The 24,328-nt window shown below is 47.1% G+C and overlaps 1 protein-coding gene and 1 pseudogene across 1 annotated transcript in view; both read left to right on the forward strand.

Moving 5' to 3' along the window:
- Positions 1–16,824, forward strand: part of LOC136661684 (discoidin, CUB and LCCL domain-containing protein 1-like) — a 49,679-nt gene extending 32,855 nt beyond the window's left edge. Inside the window, exons 8-15 of the mRNA XM_066639057.1 lie at positions 266–460; positions 3,958–4,079; positions 6,036–6,216; positions 6,751–6,843; positions 10,338–10,428; positions 11,153–11,193; positions 12,460–12,582; positions 15,781–16,824. Of these exons, the coding sequence (XP_066495154.1) occupies positions 266–460; positions 3,958–4,079; positions 6,036–6,216; positions 6,751–6,843; positions 10,338–10,428; positions 11,153–11,193; positions 12,460–12,582; positions 15,781–16,322 (1,388 nt within the window). The 3' untranslated portion in view covers positions 16,323–16,824. The remainder of the gene's footprint in view (positions 1–265; positions 461–3,957; positions 4,080–6,035; positions 6,217–6,750; positions 6,844–10,337; positions 10,429–11,152; positions 11,194–12,459; positions 12,583–15,780) is intronic.
- Positions 13,546–13,659, forward strand: LOC136662022 (5S ribosomal RNA; annotated as a pseudogene).
- Positions 16,825–24,328: the final 7,504 nt, after the last annotated feature.

Consider the following 24,328-nt stretch of genomic DNA (forward strand, 5'->3'; position numbering starts at 1 on the left):
TTGAGCTGAGTAGGTTGGCTCTCTTGACCACCCAGCTCAGTGCAGAGAGCACCAATCGGCTTCAATGCATCTCTCTCTCTTTCACTGATCAATTTCAAGATTTGTTCCTTTCTTTACTTTTATTCATTGATGGCATCAGTACATCCCCGGTCCATAGTGCTTTCAGTGAAAATAATGTCATAATGTGATGTCATAATGACTGCCTCGCGGTGACTTGCCGGGTCATGAAGACCAAGAAAGAAAATTAATTTGCTTCTTTTTGCAGCCTGTGATGGTGCCCTGGAAATCGCCAATTTCAACGCTTCGTCCTATTGGCGTGAGCAGACCGTCACAGGGGAGACAAAAGCCTGGACAGCTGAGAAAGCAGCTTTCAGTGCTGATGGCACCTCCTGGGTTGCAGATCAGAGTTCTGCCGGCGAATGGCTGGAGATAGACTTGGGTGGAAGGAAGAACATCACAGGTCAGTAAGTATCAGCAGCCTTTTTCTTTGCCTAACTGGGGAACACAGTAACAGTGGCGTCACTTGGGTTTGCATCACCTGGTGCAGGAGGCCAGCATGTCACCCCTGTGATGGACCTCCTCCCATGCAGTGGGCGGGGCACCTCCCTGAGTGGTGGGTGTGATGATGTACCTTCACCTCACACCTACTGGTTTTTTGGCTATAACCTTTGATTGATTAGAGATATTTCAACGTGGTCTGTTTCATTGCATTCTGCATGAAATTACGCATTGATTGATATATAACATCATGGTATTATTTGAAAATGCCAAGATTTTAAAAATTTTGATGAGTAGTAGTGTTACCCCCTGTGCGCGTCACCTGGTGTGACTCGCACCCCTCCTAGCAATGACACTGCACAGTAATTATCAAATTATTTATCAAATTATGCCTTGGGTGGAGAAAGTAGACAGAGAGACATTTTGCATCCTCTCTCCTAATAATACTTAACATCTTAGTAGCACTTTCTGAGTGGGCAAAATGCTCACATATATTATCTTGATGTCCTTACGACAACTCTCTTGGAGGTATAAGTAGCAGTAGGGGTTTTTCTGCAGCTTGTCAGCAGCACATATTAAAAGGATCAAGGTATCTACCCAGATCTGGGTAGTCAAGAGAGCCCACATGCTCAGGCTAAAAGGGCCCGATGGCAAACCTTTGTGAAAAATGAGATGCTTTTCAGATAATGGTCTTCGATTCAAAATGAGCAAAACAAACAAACAAAAAAAGATGGATTGGTGTCAGAATTTAGTCAGACACATATTGCAATGAGATCACCTCTGTGGAGAGAGAGAGGAAGATCAGGGCCCAGCTGAGCTTTCCAGCGCTGATGGGACTTTCCAGCAAACTGAATGGGAGCCTGCAGTGTGGTGCAACTGCAATAAAAGCTAATGCAATGCTGGACTGCAGTAAGAGAGACATAGAAAAGTGATCCTGGGAAGTGATCATTCCACTCTTTCTGCGCTCGTCAGACCTTACTTGGAGTAGAGTGTCCAGTTTTGGGCACTGTATTTTAGGAAATATGTTGATACACTGGAGTGGGTTCAGAGGAGGGAAATTAAAATGGTGAAGGGTCTGGAAACCTATGAGGAACAGTTAAAAGAGCTTGGTATGTTTAGCCTGCAGAAGAGAGAACTTGAGGGTAGATGTGATGGCTTTTTTCAAACATCTGAAGGGCTGTCATGCAGAAGAAGAGGAGGACTTGCTCTCTGTGGTTGCTGAGGAGAGGATTAGAATCAATGGACTGAAACTTCAGGGAAGTAGATTTAGGTGAGACATGAGGAAGAATTTCCTGACTACATGAGCTGTCCAGCTCTGCAACAGTTTGCCTCTTGCAGTTGTGAACTCTCCTCATAGGAAGGTTTTTAAGGAGAGGCTGGGAAGCCACACACTAGGGATGCTCTAGCAAGTGCCTGCAATGAGGAAGGGGTTGGACTAGAAGTTCTTCAAGGTTCCTGTCAAGTCTAATACTCTGTCAAACTCATTTCATACAGAGGGCCGATTAGCATTCATGATGCCTGCTGAGGGTCAACAGTGATGTCATCAGGCAGGAAGTGATGTCATTAAACAGATTATAACAAAAAATAAGCACTTTTTCTCACTTAGGAACTCATTAACTGCAAATGACCGAGAAAATACGCAAATCTTGCTCTTATTTCAAGATATGGGACAGCCCCATTTTCATGTGGGCTACCCTTTCAGCAGTAACTCCTTAGCATTGCTCCGCAGTTGAGAGCCTGAGAACCAGATATAAAACTTCTGCGGGCCACATCCGGCCCCCAGGCCTAATGTTTGACACCACTGTTCTAAGTATTATTCATACCATATTGCAGATGGAGAATATGGAGGCAAAGAGGGAATGGCTTTCCTAGGGCCCCCCAAGTAGCATAGGCAGGATTCAAACCAGGAAAATTCCCATTTGCAGTCTAGTCTCCTAGCTCCTCCTCTACAGCACCTCTCAATACTGAAGTACTCAGTAGTACTAGAACTCTGGGTCATCCAATGAAACTGACTGGCAGAAGATTCAGGGAAGACTGAAAAAGGACTTCTTCGCACAGTGCATCATGTCTGTGGAACTCACTGCCACAAGATGTGCTGACATCAACCATTTAAAAATGGGAGGGGAGCAGAGATGAAACCCCTATCAGTTTTCAGGGGTGGATCTAAAATTCACTGTAGTATGGGGGCAAAATTACACGTTTTTAACCTTGCATGTAGTTTGGCTCTGAATACTAAATTTTTCATGGCAAACCAGTCCTTCTCATTGGACACTACTGCCCTGTTGAAAATTGCTAAGCAGCCTCAGAGCCTATAATGATCCTTTATACCCTTCTCCTCCCTCCCTCCCTCCTTTCTTTGTATCCATTCAGTCCTATTAGTCTTTCCTTCCTTTTCCTTCCTTCCCCCACCCCTCATCCTGGTAACCTCCTGGATACAACTGTTATTGCTCTGAACAAGTTTAATATTGTGTCCCAACACATTCCCTTTCTTGTTTCCAGAGGCTTGTGGAGAAGTGGCGGCTTTTGTGCATAAGCCCCAGAATGTGCTTGTTAATTGGCCTCACGAAAAATAGATGCATTGTGAAGCAGTGTAGCTGGAGGCAGAGTGGAATGCAGGAAGAGAACAGACTGGGGTGGGGAGGAAAGGGGGTGATCTGATCGCCTCTCAAACTGGTGCTTAGGCTTAAGCATTCAAGTTGTTGGCCTGCATTTCTGGATTGGATCTCAGTGGCCAATGGAAGTGGAAGCAATTGAACATGGACATGTAATTGGGCTAGAAGGCTGAAATCAGGATTTCCTAGGTTCACATCTCACCTCTGCTACTAGATGACCTTACAGAAGCCAGTTTCCATCTCAGCGGCTGTAGGGGGATATTAATAATTACCTTACAGGGTTGTTGTAATAGTTATATTGAGAGAATACCTGTGAATGTCTTTTTGGGGAGGGGACATTAGCAAACAGGATCAGGCCAAGAGTATCCTGTATCTAACAGTGGCCCACCAGATGCCTCTGGGAGAACACAAGATACCTATATCCTGTTGCTACTCCCTTGCATCTGGCATTCAGAGATAGCCTACTTTTAAAACCAGGAAGTTGCATATACGCATTCTTGTTTGTAGCCTGTGATGGCCTTTTCCTCCATAAAACTGTCCAATCTCCTTTTAAAGACATCTAGGCCAGGTGCCATTACAACATCCTGTGGCAAGGAGTTCCACAGGTTAATTATGAACCTGGGTGAAGGAATCTTTAAAATGAAGAAAAAGTAAACATTATTAACAGTGCAATCCTATGCATGCCTACCCAGAAGTAAGCCCCATTAAGTTCAGTGGCACTCACTCCCAGGGAGGTGTGTGTAGAATTGCAGCCTAAGTCCTTCTGAGGGAATAATTTGGCCTAAGTGTCTTACTTATGCATCATTCACATATTTTTAGGTACAAATGTCACTGTTATCTATTCCAGGAATTATAACAAAGGGATCTTCTCATCAACAAAACTACTATGTCAAATCCTACCGTATTCTCTCCAGTAAAGATGGCAAGAACTGGAAAGTCTACAAGTCCAGCGATGGCAAGGAGGATAAGGTGAGACTGTTGAGAGTTGGGGCTTGGTTATCATGCAGAAAGTGGAGAAGAGGGATGGCCAAGTGCACACTGAAGATGTGGTTGAAGGCTAAAGGCCACAGGGGTCTGAAACACCTGAAAGTTAGGTTCAGAGACCTAGGAAGAGTTAGGAAAGAGACCCTCAGAGTAATCCTGTGCATGCTTACTCAAAAGTAAGTTCACTGTCTTCAGAGAGGCTTACTCCCTAGTAATTGCAGCACCTGCCATGCACAGCCATTATTATAAATCCAAAGCCAAAACGACAGATCCAATTTCTCAGTCTACCTAGAGCAGGGGTTGGCAATCTATGGCCCATGGGCTGGATCTGGCCCATGCAGAGTTTGGCTTGGGAGGCAAAGTCTCCTGCCCAATTTACAGTGTGCAAGATGGAATGGCAGAGTCACCTGCCCGAGCCCACGGAGTCCCTGTGCCACTGCACACAGGGACTCTGAGTGCTAACCTGAGCAGATGGCTCTGCCGTTCCCTGAATGGGGGATGGAAAATTGGGTGGGAGTCTTTGCCTCCCCAGCTGATCTCCATGCAGACACTTCCGGGAACTTGGCAATCCTGAAGTTCAGTGATGATGTGATGATGTCATTGCTGGACCTTTGGCCGCTTTGCTGAAAAGGTTGCCGACCCCTGACCCAGAGGATGCAGTGATTCGTGGTTAAGGTGAGGCAAGAGCAAACAGAATCTAAATGAAAATGAGGCCAGAGGATAAGCCTGGTCCATCCGTCCCCCATGCTATTCTTCCTGCTTCCTGGATTTGAAAAGAAAAAAGGGAATGGAACTGAAGAGGAAGTGCGAAGGAGCAAAAGAGGAAGTGCCTCCAATATTCTTTCCCAGGCCTCTCTTCTTTTCTGCACTTCTTCCATTCAGTTCCCTTCTTTATTTTTGAAGCCAGGGAGCAGGAAGTGGAGAAGGATCAGTGAAAACAGCAGGTTGTGCACCACTGGGTAAGGGAGAGGGGCATCATAGGAACATAAGAACAGCCCCACTGGATCAGGCCATAGGCCCATCTAGTCCAGCTAGACTTATTTGCCCACCAAATAAGGTGGCCTGGGCATCATGAGGCCTTGGGCCAGCTCTGCTTGGAGTAAGCATGGCACAGTCTCTGGAATTGTCTCCACCCAGCTCCTTCTCTGGAATTTTTTTTAGGAAACCGAACAAAACACTGCTTTATTCCTTTTGGGTTTTAATGGCAGTCAATATGTGTTGTTGGGGCTGTTGGCTGATGGTTTGGCACTGGTTCAGCACTGGTGGTTCTTACTACTATTCTTATTATTCTTATATTACTATTCTCATTAGTTGTTGTGAAAATCCTTATAGTTGAGAAGGATGTAACTATCTTAACTAAATAAGACTACGGGAGATGTGAAGATGAAGAGTGGACTGAGATGATGACCTGCATGCTCCTGTCTTAAACTTCTGCAAATCTGGCCTAACAACATTAATTTTTATAGGGTTACCCTGGCTTGACCAGCATAGCCCAGGTCAGCATCAATCCCCAAGGAGGGCATGTTAAACCAACTTTTGTACTGTCTGGAACAAAGATGTAGGGCTGGCCTAACATCAGTGATTTCATTTCTGCTACTTTCTTCTTCTGCTCTCTGGAATGAAGAGGGGAACAAAACAGGAGAGGAAGTGTGGAGGGAGAGAGGAAAATGGTGGGCTAGAGTGCCCCTGATGAGAGCCTAGCACTCTCCTCTCCTTCACACTTCCTCTTCTGCTCCATTCCCCTTTTCCTTTTTGAATCCAGGGAGCGGGAAGAGGAAAAGAAGTGGATGGGGAGGCACTGGCCAGCACCACCAATCTATGGGCTGACCCTGCACTGACAAGAACAAAAGAAAGGCATTGATAAATCATGCCCCTCTTGCATTGTCACTAGTAGTGACCCTCTGCTTGTTGACTTCTGTCTCTACTTCCTCCTCCTACCAGATCTTTGAAGGAAACAGTGACAGCCATGAAGAAGCCTCGCACACTTTCATGCCTCCCATCCTGGCCCAGTACCTGCGCATCGCACCTCTGAGCTGGAACAAGAAGGTTGCCCTGAAGGTGGCACTGTTGGGATGCCAGGCCGCTCACCAGAAGGCTGTGCGCCCATATAGCGACAGTGGAAGTAAGGACCATAAGGAACATAGACAGGCTATCCATTTGGATTGAGACTTGTCCGTCAACTGATCCAGCCAGACCCTCTTCCTTTAGTCAGACTGGATTAACTTGTAGCCATTATAAGTTTGCAATCCTGTGCGTACATTCCTGGCAGTAAGCTCCATTGAATATAATGGGACTTGTTTCTGAGGAATCTGTATAGGACTGCTGCGTAAGGGGATTAACACATGGGTTGCATATATGTTAGGGAGAGTCCCATGCTTGGGATGCAAAAGGTCTTGATTGCCCTCTTTGGGGGGGGGCCTGATTTTGAGTTGAGCAGCTGTACTAGTGAAGGGGGTTTTAGAACTCCTATATGCTACATATAAGAACATGAGAAGCAGGAAGACTAATGGAGAGGAAAGAAGCAAAATGGACAGAGAGAAGAGGGGAAAGATGGAGATGAGCAGTCTGTAAACTCTTTGGGGTAAGGCCTGGGATTAGAGACTGTGCCGGAGGAGTGGTATGTTAAAGAACCTTCATGATACTTTTCTCATTGCAGTCCGCAGTGCCCCCAAAGAGCTCCCCATCCTGACCAGCAGTCCTGCCATTTTCACTCCAGTTCCTGGAATAGTCATCAACCCAGAAAAAACAGGTTTGTGTTTCCCAGCTTCTTGGTCACAACAGGGTGGAAGGATTTTTTCTGGTGCCTCTGACACTGGTGGTGGAGTGGGGGTGCTGCTTGCCACATTATATGTTTTAGACCTCCCATGAGCCATTGGAGCCTGTGTCTGCATGTGCCCATGCTCGTGCACACATCAGTGCATTTCATCTGATGGGTGCACGTGATAAGAACAGCTCACCAACACAGCGTGGAGCTTCAAAGCTTCCCCAACGGTGCAATTCTGTGTGCAGCTGCTCGGAAATAAACCCCACTGATTCAGCGGGACTTACCCCAGGTAAGCGCATATCAGATTGCTGCCCAAGTCTTGCAGTTTGCAAGCATGGTTGAAAGCTCCCTTCTGGCATCACTTAGACCGGAGAACTTCAAGAGACAGGTCAGGATGCAGAAGTGGGTCACGTCTGGACCTCAGGTGGATTCTGGCAGCTGTGTTCTGTGGCTCAAGCCTGGACAGTTTGAACTGTAGCCAATGCTGGGGTCTTAGAGAAGGTAAATCCCACCTCTACCTGGTCTGTACAACTCTCTACTTGGGGTTTGGTGGGGTTGCTTTGGTCCAGCCCCCCCCAACCTTCAACAGGCTCCCTTGATCTCCCACTCATCTGCTTGCATTTCCCTGCTCTATCTTGCCTTTCTGCCTCTTTCTCTTCCCCCTCCCCCATCTCTCAAAACTGAGTGCACACAGTTAGTGTGCCACTCCTCGCCTTCCAACTGACTTGGAAGAAAAGACAGATCAAAATGACACAGTAACGTCACACGTATTGGCTGACCCCAGGCAGGAGAAGAGGAGGAAAATGAGAAGGAAGCAGAACCATTGTCCTTCACTCATCCATCCCTCTCACCCGCTGGTTCTCAAAGCAAGGTCTCATGTTGCAGGTTGGGTTTGAGGTAGCTCCCAACCCTTCATAAGCTGAAGACTTGCCTTAGGCAATTGATATTCAAAGATGTGATGTACTATTTATATATCCAGGTAAGGATGGTGTAGTGGTTTGGGAGTTGGACCTCGACTTGGAAGATCCAGGTTCAAATCTCCACTTGGCTTCCTGGGTGACCTTGGGCCAGTCACTATCTCTCAGCCTCACCTACCTCACAGGGTTGTTGTGATGACAAAAGGAGGGAAGGAAGTATGTACACCATAGGGAGGTATAAAAATGTGAAAAATAAACAAATATCCCCACCAATGCAGGGTTTTCAAATTACCCGAGAACAAGTCTCTGTCCCACGAGCTTATAATCCCCAAAGCATGCTATAAGGACACAGAAGAGTGAAACGGAAATGGAGGAAGGGGGAGAGAGAGAGGAAGAATGTGTGTTTATTTGTTATGTAATCCTATACATGTCTACGCAGCAGTAAGTCCCTTTGTGTTCAATTAGACACTCCCAGGAAAGTGTGCATAGGATTGTAGCCTTAATCACAGATGTGTACGAAGACAGGGACGATGTGATAAGCTGGCAGGAATGATGGCCTTGGCTGGTCTTGAACTGGCTCTGCTACTGTGTTCACAGCAGGTGCAGGAACATCCTGTTCAAACACTACAGTAGCATCTTCCTGCTTGGAAACCCTTCCTATATCCTCTGCCTAGTCAAACACCCATGTGCTGATGAGTTCCTTTTCCTGTTTGGCAGTTCGTATCAGTGCTTCATTTCTCCTGCCGTGAAGAACTGAGTGAAACTCAGTGAAACTGAGCCAGTGGTGCTTCCTTTGCTGGCCCTGTCCGTCCTTGTTGTCTTCTTTATAGCCTCTTCTCAGGTCTTTCCTGGAAGATCTCCGTTGGCTGCTTGTGGTCTTAATGGATGATCCAGATATGACAAGATCCAAAATAGACATGAAGCAGGCTGCCTGTGATTAGATCTCCCGGCTTTTTAATTTAAAGCAGCTTTGGAGGGGAGTATCCAATTGTGATTGGGTGCAGCACAGGGGAAGGGTATTTAACCCCTTTCACCTTGTACTTTCCCCCCAGATTTAAATCCTACCCTACCCAACACTGCTATTAGAAGATGATGCTATTAGTTCCAATATACATATATTAAGTGTGGATAAAATCAGTTAAAGGGGCAGAACTTAGAAGTGAAGCTTTTAGTTAAAGACATAGTAGCCCTCAAAAGCCACAACAGCACTGTGCTAATCTACACTTTAATTGAATTATATTGCACACATTACAGATCAGAAAAAAGCAGCACAGGAGGACAAAAGAAAAAATATGGGAATGTAATGTAATAATGTGGTTTCCCGCAGTTGGTTTCCTGTAAAAAGTGAGCAAAGAAGGACTAGTGTGGAAGTTAACCACCACCATCTTTCCCTCCCAGATCAATTATATTGGTCTTACTGATCTTTCTTTTTCAAGAAGATTCTCAAAGTCACTTTTTACTCATTGAACTCATTACTCATTGATAAAACTTGGAGCTAAAGACTCTTGAGCTGTGGGTCTTCCTTTGCCAGTATGTACATAGAGTGGTGGAGGGGGGGAGACAAATTCAACCACTGTTATCTACAGCTATGTTCACCCTTACCCATCCTATCTTCATAGTATGCAACCTTTTCCTCTATCTAACAACAAAACCACTAAAAGGACACCAAAAGGGCACATTGATCCCCTGGATAGGTGGTAGCTCAGTGGCAAAAATGCATGCTTTTGCATGGCGCAGGCCCCAAGTTTAGTCCCCAGCATCTCCAAATCACTCCTGTCCTGACTATAAGCCCACAGTGATGTCTGAAGATGAAGAAAACAGGCCTACTGTAGACAGCTACAACTAGAGGACCTTGGTTAGTTCAGCATAGACTACCTGCTCCAGCACTGCAAGGCTCAACTGAATTCTTAAGTACTTCTCTTGGTTGATAGCCCTTCCCAGGTTCCACCTCCTTTCCTGATGAGCCTACAGCCTGTGGAATCCCTGACAATTTCCTTTAAAGGGCAAATAGCCCAATCATATCCACATTTTCCTGGGAGTAAGCCCCATTGACTCTAATGGAACTTACTTCTGAGTAGACATGTCTAGGATTGGGATCTAAATCAGGAACCAGGCCACTCCTTCACCTCTCAGATACTTCCTTCCTGGTACACTGTCAGAAGAATTGAGCAGTGCTGAGTGTAAGGATGCTGGTGCAGAGGAAGCCTGTCCATCCAGAGGCTCAAACACAGGAGACATAGATCCAGTCACAGGAGATCTCCACTGACATGCCCAGCTCTTATTGGGGTGTGGGTCAGGCTACTCTAGAGTTGGTGCTGCCATGTTTCCTGGCCTGGTTAGCTCCTCCCCCATGCCTCCTAACGTTGGTGTCACAACACCTTGTGTGAAAGCCTGTCAGTCAATATTGAGCTAGAGAGACCAATAGGCTCACACAGTACAAGACATCTTTGCCTGTTCAACCGCATTCTCTAACTTAATGGTGGACCCAGTTCTGTGGTCCAGCCCAAATGCACAGTTGGTGTCCAAGAGCTTTTGCTGAATTTACTCCCTTTTCCCTCCCAGGACCCCCATTCCTGGTGATGCTGTTGATTGGGGGGGCTGTGCTCATCTCCTCTTTCCTCTTGCTGCTGGTTTTTCTCTGTCGCAAGAAGAGGTAAGAAACACATTCACTTCCTCAACCCTGCTGTTGGTGGGAGCCCCTCCAAACCCAACCTTTTTGGTGGTAGCCCCACAACATTAGAACTCTCCCTTCAGGGAGCTACAAGAGGCTCCCTCTCTCCCTGTCTGCAGAAGGTTCTTGAAGTCATCTGTCTTTTGCAAGACCTTCAAACAGTTGTTTTGAATCAGTGAAAATATGGTCTTTTTATGCAGCTGTTTGAATACTGTGTTCTGTTGCCTCTCTTCATAATGAGACAGTTCATGCGTTATTTAATGTTCTGAAATCTGGGCTCATTTTATGAGGAAGGGTGAGCTATAAATCTCTGAAGCAGACAAATAAATACAGTGACAGCGGTTGGGAAACGACCAAAACTGAAATGGTAAACACATGCCTCAGACAGGATCCTATACATGCGAACGCAGAAATAGTCCCATTGTGTTCACTGAGGCTTACTCCCTGGAAAGTGTGTATCAGATTGCAGCCCAAACGTGCAAAGCCTTAGTGTTGCTTGCGTCGCACAACACTGGCACAAAGTCTTTTGGGTGTCACTCGGGAGCACTGAATGCTTTTCTGACTTGCGATTTAAAAGCAGATCTCCTTGCCTCTTTTCCAAAAGGGGCTACAAAACTGCACCGTGTGCTTTGGGCGCACCAGGCTCTGTGTGCAAGAGCTGCTGTTGAATTCATGTAATTCTTTTTTCTTTCTCTCTCTCCCACAGCAGGAAGACAGCAGTTGACCAGGAGTGCAGCCTCATGAAAGGTAAAACACCCAACAGCGCACAAAACATGCATTAACAGAGAGGCAAGGTGATCACTGATCATATTCAGGAACTGGCGATGAGCAGATCATCCTGTATTTCCAGCCATGAGGCAGAACAGGCTTGGATTTGGTGGTGTTGAACTCAAGTCTTGAAGTAACTCCCCAATTCATTTTTAGAGATAACAGTCAATTCATTTTGGGCAGTTACTGAAAGCAGGTTACTTTTCCTTGCCACAGTTATTTCTGAGTTTTTATAATAAGAACCTTGATATCATCCTCGAAACTATTTACTACAGTGGTTCTCAAACCTTTTAGTACCGGGACCCACTTTTTACAATGACAATCTGTCGAGACCCACCGGTAGGGATGTCATTAACCTGGGAGTGATGCCGTGGCCAGAAGTGACATCATCAATTTAGGGTGCAATCCTAACCCCTTATGTCAGTGCTTTACAACACTGACATAAGGGCAATGCAGCTCTGAGGTAAGGGAACAAACATTCCCTTACTTTGAGGAGGCCTCCATGAGTGACACCCAACTGCAGGATGCAGCACATGTCCCATTGGCACCGCTATGCCAGTGCTGGAAAGCACTGACCTAAGGGGTTAGGATTGTGCCCTTAGGCTTCAAGCCAGGATCAGCCAAAGTCCCATTGCACTGCAAGCTTGTATTGTTATTTTGCATAGTTTGGTATTCAAGCATTCCAGCTCTGAAATCAAAGCAAAACACAGGCTTGGATCCTTCTCCAACCACACAGCCTTCTCCCCTTTCCAGTGTCCCATCTTCCCACTTATTCAGAGCAAAGCACCCTGCCTCTCTCCTACCAGGAGCCTGCCCTGCCCAGTAGCTCTGTACCCTGTATTTTCAGTGGTGGTCGAGCTAGGTGCTACATGACTCACCTGAAATGGTCTCATGAGCCACCTAGTGAGTCCCAACCCACAGTTTGAGAAATGCTGACTTACTATGTATTTATAGCCAGGGCTGGCCCGTACCTTAGGGAACAGCAACTGATTGGCTGTTCATGTGTGTGTCATTTCTCAACTCTATTTTTTTCACTTTGCATTGAGTATCAAACCATCCCTCCTTCCCTCTCATCTACGGAACTGGCGCTTCTAAACACTGGACTCATCGTAAAACCATTAAGAAATATTGCAAGAAGTATCATCGCCCAATAATTTGGTTCTTTTTCAAGAGGGAAAACAGGTCTGCAATGGCTGAGCTGCTCCATCCTTTTATTGCTTCTGCTGACTGTGAATTCCGTGTTAGGTTACTCAACATCAGAGGCCAGCCAGGTTTGTTCCGGAGGGAGCCTGCACCTGTCTACCTCTGAAATGGGCTCATTTCCTGGAGCTGGAATGCCAGGGGACCTCAGCGAAATTCAGTCCCCAGGTAGGTTCCATCTGTCTGCCTGTTTGGTTTATTGGAAGCTCTTGTGCCCTGCCTCAATCCAAAGGCACTGAAGGCAGATTAGAAAGATATTAAAAAGCAACAATTGAATCAGAAACACAAAGCACAAACAACAGGAGACAGCTGATTACAACCAAGCCCAAAATTCATCGCCCAGAGCGAGGCCAAACATTAACAGCAACACTGAGGAAAAAAACTCTTTCACTTCTTGTAACATCAGCAGGAAATAAGTCATTCAGGAAAGGTCAGAAGGTTGGCTCAAAACCTCCTAGCAGCTAAGGCAGCGCATCAAATGTCATTCCCTCCTTACCAAGCAGCACACCAGCAACAACCTCCACCAGTCCTCTTCCTCCCCCCCCTCCCAGAATTCAAACAGGAAGAGATAGCGGGGTGAAAGAGGAAGTGTGAAGGAGAGATGAGTGGGAGACACGCCAGCCCAGTAGTTCCCAAACTGGTGAGTCGCGACCCACCAGGGGAACCTGAAGAGGTTCATTCCCCCTTAAGAGGAGTGGCCCAGAAATGGGTGCCCCAACAGCACCACAGCAATCACGCCACCGCCAGAAGCAAGGGTTTTTCTTAACTCACCCAGGTGAGACTTGCTACCCCCTCTGCAGGCCTTTCCGCTGCTCCAAATAGTTCAGATTGGTGATCAGAGCACACTCGTGCGAGAACTGGAAGTGAGCCCTGATCCCCCATTGGAGCTATTTGGAGAAGGAGGGAGGCCCGCAAAGAGGGCTTTGAGCCTCCCAAACTGTCCCAGAGGCCAGCGCAACCCTCCCCCAGGTAAGTTTTAAAAATCCCTTGCTCCTTTAAAATCCCTTGCTCCCTTTAAAAATTGCTGCAGCACCACTGATGGCTCCCCCTCCCTGCCCCCACCAATACTTACTGTGGTCCCAAAGTCCAAATAGGGCTTTGGAAACCACTGCTGTAGCCCATACCCTTCTCTTCTTCTGTTACCCTGCACATGCCCGATCTCGTCTGATCTCGGAAGCTAAGCAGGGTCAGGCCTGGTTAGTACTTGGATGGGAGACCGCCTGGGAATACCGAGTCCTGTAGGCTTATACCATAGTCTTTCCAGACTGAAGGTTGCCAACCATCTCCCTATACTGAACACTATCTCCCGATCTTGTCTGATCTCGGAAGCTAAGCAGGGTCAGGCCTGGTTAGTACTTGGATGGGAGACCGCCTGGGAATACCGAGTGCTGTAGGCTTATACCATAGTCTTTCCAGACTGAAGGTTGCCAACCATCTCCCTATACTGAACACTATCTCCCGATCTCGTCTGTTCTCAGAAGCTAAGCAGGGTCAGGCCTGGTTAGTGCTCGGATGGGAGACCGCCTGGGAATACCGAGTGCTGTAGGCTTATACCATAGTCTTTCAAGACTGAAGGTTGTCAACCAGTCTCTCCTCCACACTTCCTCTTCTACTCTGTCCCCCTCTTCCTGTTTGAATCCAGGAGGGAGGAGGTTAGGAGGAGTGTTAGTTGGACAGGTGCCCCCATCAAATCTGCTGCCTGAGATGACCACTTCAGACGGCCTTGAGGAGCCATGCTGATCTCTTCTGGGAAGGAATTGCCAAGATCTAGACGTGGTCACGCAAAAGAACCTATTATACTCTCTTGTCCCAGTCAAATGTCAGATGACAACAGGATATGCAGAAGAGCCCCCCCCCCCCCCAACAATTCTAGAGAGCAAGCAGGTTTGTTCAGGAGAAAAGAAGTGATGAGATGTGCAAGCTAATATGAACCAATGGAGTTGCACATGTTTCAGCAAATTCAGAATTTTCTGATTCTGGACATTGTCCAAAGAATGCTAAGTCCAGAGTCTAACATGTCATGCTCATTTCAATGATGCTTATTTGAGATTGACTTTCTCTGGATACAACCATGAGAAAGGAAAGGGCTCCTTAGTATTTAAGTGCTATCTGTGTGCAGGGCACTGTAAACTGAATTGGAGGAAGGTCCCTGTCCCAACAGGCTCACATGAGAAAGAGGGAATTCAAGAATGTGGTGGGGAAGTGTGTATGCAATGCAATTATGTGCATATTTATGAGCATTGGTATTCTGAGTGCATCCACATCACCTCTGTCTTTTTCCCTTAGTATTTCCTTTCCTCCAAAGCACGGGGGGGGGGGGCAGTCCTGAATGGCTTGTTTGTTCCACCTTGATGGAGCAGTCAAAGGCTGAATTCTAAGAGCCTGGGTTTGTTTGTTCATAAATCAGTCTCAGGCCAATGCTGCACATTGTCCAGAAGCAACTCAGCAGGCCTGGAGCTTAATTACAGTCCCAAGGGCAACCCCATACATTTGCCCCACACAGATGGGCCCATTGACTGGTGATTTCCATCTGTGATGCAGAGTGGGGCGGGGGCGGAGGAATTGGGCCCAAGGCCAACAGCAAACATCTGCATTCTGGAGCAGCTGGGCATAGATGCCATTTGCGCAATGAGCCAGGCCGCCACAGAAGCAGGAAATGGGGGCTTCAGAGAAAGTCCCCTTGGCAGTGCATCAGAGTCCATCACAGCTGGATCCTATGGCTGAGTGTTGTATTCAGTACAGGGCATATGAGTCGTGCTTGCAGGATCTGGGCCAAAAGAAGTACTCACGCAGTGCCACCCTGGACATGTTCACTGTTCATTGTGGGCAATGGGACTTACTCCCAGGCACAAACAGGCAGTGTGGGGTAGCCGGTGAGGCAGAACAGCTCCATTGTAATCCATGAAAAAGCACTGCAGCTGTCCCACCTACTTACACCTGAGGAAGCTCTCTTTACACCCAAGAAAGTGGATGTAAAAGAGCTTCCTCAGGTGTAAGAAGGAGGGGCAGCTGCAGTGCTTTTCCACTGACAACAACTGGGCAGTTCTGCCTCACCTGCTGCCCCTGCACTGCATGTCCCTACTCCCAGGTAAGTATACATATCATCGAAGCCTACTACAGATAGTAACAGAAAAATAAGCCCCAGGCAATGAGAATCAGTTACGGTAAAAAGGCATGATAATGAATGAGGCAATCAATGCTGGACATCACTTGGCTCCTAAAAGATAGTCATGAAGGCACCAGGTTAATGTCTCAGGATGTTCCACAATTTGGGGGTCCCCTTCTCTCCAATAAACTTCCGTTTGGTCCTGAACTACAAATCCCAGGTTTCTTGTTTCTCAAGTTCTCCTTTTTGCCCCTTGACAGAATATGCGGAACCAGATGTGGTGCAAGTGAGCCCCGTCAGCCAGACTGCGCCCTCCACTTTTAAGCCTGCTCCGGATGAAGGCTACACACTCCCCCTGGTGGTGAATCACTATGATGTGCCAGGGAAATATCATGAGTACGCGGAGCCCTTGCCACCTGAGCCAGAGTACGCCACCCCCTTCGTTGAGCAAGCCGCAGAGCCGGAGGGAGGAGCTGGCCGGAAGAACATCTGTGTTGTCAGAGTCATCCCCTCTTCTCAAAGCCAGGCAGGGCAGCTGTCCTCGCCGGGATGCCCGGAGCCTCAAACGCAATATGACTTCCCCACTCAGCGGCCAGTGGGGAAGCAAGACAATGCAACAGGTGAGGCTGGCCCTCTGGAAGGACCTGTGGAGGCTGGCACCCTCTACATGGAGCCCCAAGGCGATAGGACTCTGAGCCCAAGAGATGGGCACCTCGCAAGCCAGCCAGCGACCTCTCCGCAGGGTCTGAGCGTCCAGCTCCAAGACTCCCCCCTTGCACACGTCTATCACGAGCCCTTGTGAGCCACACAGGAGGAGGCCTTGTGTCCAGGCTGTGTAGAAAGAGGTGGCCAGCACTGACGGCACAGCTTCTTGCCAAGGACTCTCTGTTGTTTCTCCCACCAGCAACACTATATGTTAGGGAAGCACTTCCTGGAATCTTTGAATCCTCTTCAAGGAAGTCTCAGCCCTTTGGACTCTTGGGGTGTTCAGTTCCTTCACCATTGCCTGCCCCCCCCCCCCACTGATTTTCACAAACACCTCAGGGTCATCTGCACTAGGACTTGAAGGAACCAACGGTGGGAGGGAATTCATATAAATATGCATGTGTGTATATAATTCCTGCTCTTTACATTGTTGTTATAAAAATGTTTTTTGTTCGTATGACACATATAATATATATTGACATACAGTCATGAACTTCCTGTGTGGAGGGGAAAGAGCCAGACCTTGTCCCGTGAAGCTTGCTAACTCCCCCCTTCCCCCCCGTCATCCCATTATTAAAACCTTGAAGGTGTTCTCCAAACCAATTCAAAATCCTTTGCTTTTTCTACCCCCCCCCCCGGGGGGCCCTGGTTAGTCCTTATTTCCATTTTTGGGACATAATTTTTCTCCATGTTCTGATTCAAGGCAGGCTATTTTTCCCCCTTGGAGTGCTGAGAAAATATTCCTTCACTATGTAAGAAGAATATAAAAAGACTTGGCATGTGTCCACCTCTCAAAGCAAGGAAAAGAAAAAAAAACACATTCAATTTGTTGTTGGCATCCTTCAGTCTCGGAAGACTATGGTGTCATGCTCTGAATGGTGGTTCTGGAACAGAGTGTCCTCTCCAGTGCATGAAGCCTGGGTAAAGTAGGTATGAAGGATAGGCTGTTACCCATGCAGCAAATCCCCCCTCTCCACATCGCTGAAATGGTCCAATGGAAAGGCAGAGGCCAATACGGTTGGTTCCAGCGGCGTCGCAGGAGTTGCCAGAACGTGACTGTGTTCAGCCATGAACTGCCTCAGGGACTCCAGCTCCGGATTTTGCCTCGAGGTTGACTCCTGAAGCCTTTTCCTTAACTGGATGTAGCCACAAGGCAGTGGAGGTTTGGGATCAGAGTTTTCCTTCTCTCAGATGAGCTGCCTTCCCAGGCTGAGGAGTCCCATCTACCCATCTACCCCATCTTCCCCTGGGGGCTGGGGATAAGAATAGGCCCTCAGTTTGCCTGTACTTGTCCTAAGAGGTGACTAAACAGCCACATTCAATTTAGTGAAAGGAATATTTGGTGAAGTTGCAGGAACTGTACGATATGAGAAGTGGCAATTCTAGTGAAGCCCTTTCTCTGCTGCTTAGTGTTTTTGAGCATACAGAACTGCTGTCCATAGAGTCACTACACTGGCTGGTAGCAGATCTGCAGGATTTCAGATGAGGCTCTTTTACAGAAGACATCAGAGGTGGGACTTTGGGAGAGTTTCTGTCTGTCGTGATAGTCCTTGTAGTAGCATCACAGGGGGCTGTGGGAGGGGTGCAAGCTGTACAGGGGAGGTGATGCACAGCATGCGCAGGGGAGGTTCATATAACCATCATCCATGCTCAAGGGTGCTGTGTACATGACTCGTGACTCACGCAGCCTTGAACAGATAACCGGCAATAGCTTCTTTGAGCTTCATCTTCCCCATTAGCACAGAATGAAGTAAGAACCCACTCTTATGCCTACTCTGCTCGGAAGTAAGTCCTGTTACAGTCCATGGGGCTTACTCCCAGGTAAGTGTGGATAGGATTGCAGCCCAAGACTGCAATGAACCTCCCCTCTCTCCCCAACCAGATGTGCAAGTGCTGAAGAGGACAGAGGACATCTATTGGGCATTTAGTTTTGAGCAGCTATGTACGAGTCTATGTATGAGTCTCGTACTTCCAGACTGGGGAGCCATATTCCAGAGTTCATGGCCATGACATCACTTCCCAACAGATTATCATCCCAAAAGTGGGTCCTGGTATAAAAAGTATGAGAACCACTTTATTTTTAATAGAGTAAAAAAAAATATTAATGAAATCTACACAAAGTTGGGAATTTAGCAAAACAGGTCACAAACCAATTTCTGGTGCGTCCCCGTTCATTTCAATGTGTATTTTATTGAAATGAATGGGTATGCACCTGAAGTTGGCTCATGACCTGTTTGGCTAAATTCCCAACCACCCAGAGAACCTATGCCCGTTTTAAGCTCATCAGCTTCCCTGTGTTCCCCAACAATGGCCCTAGGTCTGCATTGCAGCACGGCTAGACACCACCACCAGGGTAGCTCAGCTGTTCAACCTGCAGAGGTCCTCCTTCCTCCCCTCTCCTGCCAGCAGCTTCTCCAGCCACCACAGCAACACCTTGGTCCTCAGAAGCTCTTGGGAGTGGCACAGGGCCTCTGAGAGGAATTTTAGCAGGGGGTACAAAGTTTCTTTTGAACCCCTTTGCAAAGGGGGAAGGGTGAAAGAGCGGAGGAGGGTAGTGACAGGTGAGTAGAATGGGGGCAGGGAGGGGTGAAACAAGATGGAGGGAGAGTGGAGATAGCTGGAAAAGTCTTTGGAGCCCTGGTCTATCCAACCACGTGGCATCAGCAACTAGATACAGTAATACGGAAAACCAAACACACTCCTAAGTCTCTCTAAAATCTTTTAAATATAGAAAACTACGCAGAAAATTAGCATCATTGTATTTAGGCTCACACTAGAATGGAAAGTGTCCAGTGCAGACCAAAACTTGCTCTTGCAGCAGCTGTAGTCTTGCAGCTGTGCCCCTGAGCTCCTACACACTCCTTCAAGGCAAGCAGATCCACAAGCCAAGGAGCTACTGCAGCAGGCCAGTTTCCTCCCAGATTTGACACTGTGTTAAGGAATGTCATGTATGCATTCCTAGGTCCAAGGTATATGGCTTTCCAGTGGCTGCAGCCACGCGCTTGTGGTAGTGTCCCCAGCATTCTGTGCAGGCAACAAGTGTGAGTAGATGGGAAAATATAAGATCCCAGGAAATTTCTGGGCCCCCTCCACTGGCTCCTGGGCCCCTTTTGAGCCTGGGCCCAGGTACAAATTATCCCCTTTGCCCCCCTCTCGTCAGCCCTGGAGTGGCAACCACACACCAATCTCCAGTGTCTCCAGCAGTCTTTGTTCCAGCAATCCTCAGAAGTCCATTCACCCATCTGTCCATTAGTCAGTTAGTCCATCAGCTATTAGTTCCTCAGTCCATTAATCCATCAATTCAGTCCAGTCTCCTTCCTTCAAGCTCTCCTCCTCCTACTATCCACCAAACTCTCCCTTCATCAGGTGTTGCTTTTATCCCTTAATGACCTGCTTGCCTCTAGTGCAGTGATTCTCACACATTTCGCACTGGGACCCACTTTTTAGAATGAGAATCTGTCAGGACCCACCGGAAGTGATGTCCTGACCAGAAGCAACATCATCAAGGAGGAAATTTTAATACTTCTAGGCTGTAATCCTACCCCCACTTACCCAGGAGTAAATTCCATTTACTAAAATAATATAGACTGTAATTTGTTAAAAGCAAAGGTCTGTAATATTTCACCAAATGCAGTCACATACCATGGTAGCATCAGGTCTAATATATTAAAAATAATATTGGAATGAATGAGGACCCACCTACTGCATCCCAGCCCACAGTTTGAGAAACACTGCTCTAGTGGTTGCAGCTGTGCAGCAGACCCACTGCTAGTTAGAGCCCTGGGTTTAACCCTATGCTTGCCTGCCAGAGCAAGGGGCCATTGCTGACACTACACCCTATCTCCTTGAGGGGTCTTGCGCATTTCCATTACGCAACCCACCTAGTGGGTCCTGACCCACAGTTTGAGCAACACTGCTCTATGAACTTTGAAGTAGCTGAATATCCATGGGAGCAGTGGTTCTCAAACATTTCACACTTTTTAGAATGAGAATCTGTCAGGACCCACTGGAAGTGATGTCATGACCAGAAGTGACATCATCAAGCAGGAACATTTTTAAGAAGCTTAGGTTGCAATCCTACCCACACTTTCCCAGGAGTCAGTCCCATTTACTACCATTGTTAAAAGCCTATATAAGTTGTTGGCAACCTTCAGTCTCGAAAGACTCTGGTATCGTGCTCTGAAAGGTGGTTCTGGAACAGCGTCTAGTGTGGCTGAAAAGGCCGATTCGGGAGTGACAATCCCTTCCACACTGGGAGCAAGTGCAGTCTGTCCCTGGTCTGTCTCCCTGGCTATGGGCCTTCCTTCTTTGCCTCTTAGCCTCAGACTGTTGGCCAAGTGCCTCTTCAAACTGGGAAAGGCCATGCTGCACAGCCTGCCTCCAAATGGGCCGCTCAGAGGCCAGGGTTTCCCACCTGTTGAGGACCACTCCTAAGGCCTTCAGATCCCTCTTGCAGATGTCCTTGTATCACAGCTGTGGTCTACCTGTAGGGCGCTTTCCTTGCACGAGTTCTCCATAGAGGAGATCCTTTGGGATCCGGCCATCATGCATTCTCACGACAGGACCGAGCCTGACATGACATAAAAGCCTATATAGCAGGGGTGTCAAACTCATTTCATACAGAGGGCCACATAGCATTCATGATGCCTGCTGAGGGACGGAAGTGATGTCATTAAGCAAGAAGTGATGTCATTAAACAGGTAATAACCAAAAATAAACACTTTTTTCTCACTTAGAAACTCATTAGCTGCAAATAACAAAAGAGAAAATATACAAATCTTGATCATATTTCAAGATATCGGAAAGCCCAATTTTCAAGTGGGCTGCCTTTTCAGCAGTAACACCTTAGCACTGCTCAGCAGCCAAGAGTCTAAGGGCCAGATAAAAAGCTTCTGTGGGCCACATCCGGCCCCCTGGTCTTATGTTTGACACCCCTGCTATATAGGTTCCTCCCAGCATTAAGCCTAGTCGTTTCCGACTCTAGGGGCAGTGCTCATCTCCGTTTCTAGGCTGAAGAGCCAGCATTGTCCATAGACAATTTCCGTGGTCATAAGAACATAAGAACAGCCCCACTGGATCAGGCCATAGGCCCATCTAGTCCAGCTTCCTGTATCTCACAGCGGCCCACCAAATGCCCCAGGGAGCACACCAGATAACAAGAGACCTCGTCCTGGTGCTCTCCCCTACATCTGGCATTCTGACTTAACCCATTCCTAAAATCAGGAGGTTGCGCATACACATCATGGCTTGTACCCCATAATGGATTTTTCCTCCAGAAACTCGTCCAATCCCCTTTTAAAGGCGTCTAGGCTAGACGCCAGCACCACATCCTGTGGCAAGGAGTTCCACAGACTGACCACGCGCTGAGTAAAGAAATATTTTCTTTTGTCTGTCCTAACCCGCCCAACACTCAATTTTAGTGGATGTCCCCTGGTTCTGGTATTATGTGAGAGTGTAAAGAGCATCTCCCTATCCACTCTGTCCATCCCCTGCATAATTTTGTATGTCTCAATCATGTCCCCCCTCAAGCGTCTCTTTTCTAGGCTGAAGAGGCCCAAACGCTGTAGCCTTTCCTCATAAGGAAGGTGCCCCAGCCCCGTAATCAGCTTAGTCGCTCTCTTTTGCACCTTTTCCATTTCCACTATGTCTTTTTTGAGATGCGGCGACCAGAACTGAACACAATACTCCAGGTGTGGCCTTACCATCGATTTGTACAACGGCATTATAATATTAGCCGTTTTGTTCTCAATACCCTTCCTAATGATCCCAAGCATAGAATTGGCCTTCTTCACTGCCGCCGCACATTGGGTCGACACTTTCATCGACCTGTCCACCACCACCCCAAGATCTCTCTCCTGATCTGTCACAGACAGCTCAGAACCCATCAGCCTATATCTAAAGTTTTGATTTTTTGCCCCAATGTGCATGACTTTACACTTACTGACATTGAAGCGCATCTGCCATTTTGCTGCCCATTCTGCCAGTCTGGAGAGATCCTTCTGGAGCTCCTCACAATCACTTCTGGTCTTTACCACTCGGAAAAGTTTGGTGTCGTCTGCAAACTTAGCCACTTCACTGCTCAACCCTGTCTCCAGGTCATTTATGAAGAGGTTGAAAAGCACCGGTCCCAGGACAGATCTTTGGGGCACACCGCTTTTCACCTCTCTCCATTGTGAAAATTGCCCATTGACACCCACTCTCTGCTTCCTGGCCTCCAACCAGTTCTCAATCCATGAGAGGACCTGTCCTCTAATTCCCTGACTGTGGAGTTTTTTCAGTAGCCTTTGGTGAGGGACCGTGTCAAATGCCTTCTGAAAGTCCAGATATATAATGTCCACGGGTTCTCCCGCATCCACATGCCTGTTGACCTTTTCAAAGAATTCTATAAGGTTCGTGAGGCAAGACTTACCCTTACAGAAGCCATGCTGACTCTCCCTCAGCAAGGCCTGTTCGTCTATGTGTTTTGAGATCCTATCTTTGATGAGGCATTCCACCATCTTACCCGGTATGGATGTTAGGCTGACCGGCCTATAGTTTCCCGGGTCCCCCCTCTTTCCCTTTTTAAAAATAGGCGTGACATTTGCTATCCTCCAATCTTCTGGTATTGTGGCTGTTTTGAGGGACAAGTTGCATACCTTAGTCAAGAGATCTGCAACTTCATTCTTCAATTCCTTAATAACCCTTGGGTGTATGCCATCAGGGCCCGGTGACTTATTGATCTTTAATTTATCAATGAGGTCTGAAACATCTTCTCTTTTAACCTCTATCTGACTTAACTCCTCGGTTAGGAGGGGCCGTTCGGGCAGCGGTATCTGCCCGAGGTCTTCTGCCGTGAAGACAGATGCAAAGAACTCATTTAATTTCTCTGCCATCTCTAAGTCTCCTTTTATCTCCCCTTTCCCTCCCTCACCATCCAGAGGGCCAACCGCTTCTCTGGCGGGTTTCCTGCTTCTAACATATTTGAAGAAGCTTTTATTATTCCCCTTAATGTTGCTGGCCATGCGTTCCTCATAGTCTCGCTTGGCCTCCCCTATCACCTTCTTACATTTCTTTTGCCACAGTTTATGTTCCTTTTTATTCTCTTCATTAGGGCAAGACTTCCATTTACGGAAGGAAGCTTCCTTGCCCTTCACAGCCTCTCTAACTTGGCTGGTTAGCCATGCGGGCACCCTCCTGGATTTAGTGGAACCCTTCTTTCTTTGCGGTATACACCTCTGCTGGGCCTCTATTACTGTTGTTTTAAGCAGCCTCCATGCACTCTGGAGAGACTGGACTCTTTTTACCCTCCCTTTCAACCTGGTCATGTGGCCAGTATAACTAAACTAAGCTCACAGAATGCCTTCCCACTGAGGTGGTACCTATTTATCTACTTGTAGTTTTACATGCTTTAGAACTACTAGGTTGGCAGGAGTTGGGACAAGCAACCAGAGCTCACCCTGCCACACAAATTCAAATTGCCAACCTTGCAATCAACAAGCTGTGGACTTAGCCACTACCTCCCCAAAGCCTACATATAGTAGTCTGTCAAAAGTACAGATCTGTCACATTTCCCCAAACACAGTCACATACCATGGGAACATCAAATCTAACATATTAAAAATAAAATACACATTTGGAATGTTGCATTAGAGAAATTTGGAGGAATACTCAACCCAGAACAGTGGTTCTCACACATTTAGCAACAGGACCCACTTTTTAGAATGAGAATCTGTCAGGACCCACTGGAAAGTCATGTCATGACAGAAAGCGACATCATGAAGAAGGAAAATTTTTAACAATCCTAGGCTGAAATCCTACCCACACGTACCCATGATAAGTCCTATTTACTGACATTGTTAAAAGAATACACATAGTGGCTTGTTAAAAATACAGGTCAGTAACTTTTCCCCAAATGCAATCACATACCATGGGATCATCAAGCCTAAAAATAAAATATAGTAATGAATGTGCACCCTCCTGACATGGGCCACCTAATAGTTCTCTTGAGAAACACCAGCCTAGGGCAATTTCTATAGCTAAATGCTACCAACTATAATACTGGAACACAGCTGTAGTTAAGAGACATCCAAAGCAAGTCCAAACCTACTATTTGACTTAGCAAAA

This window comes from Tiliqua scincoides, chromosome 10, assembly GCF_035046505.1.
Source record: "Tiliqua scincoides isolate rTilSci1 chromosome 10, rTilSci1.hap2, whole genome shotgun sequence".
Classification (NCBI taxonomy): Eukaryota; Metazoa; Chordata; class Lepidosauria; order Squamata; family Scincidae; genus Tiliqua; species Tiliqua scincoides.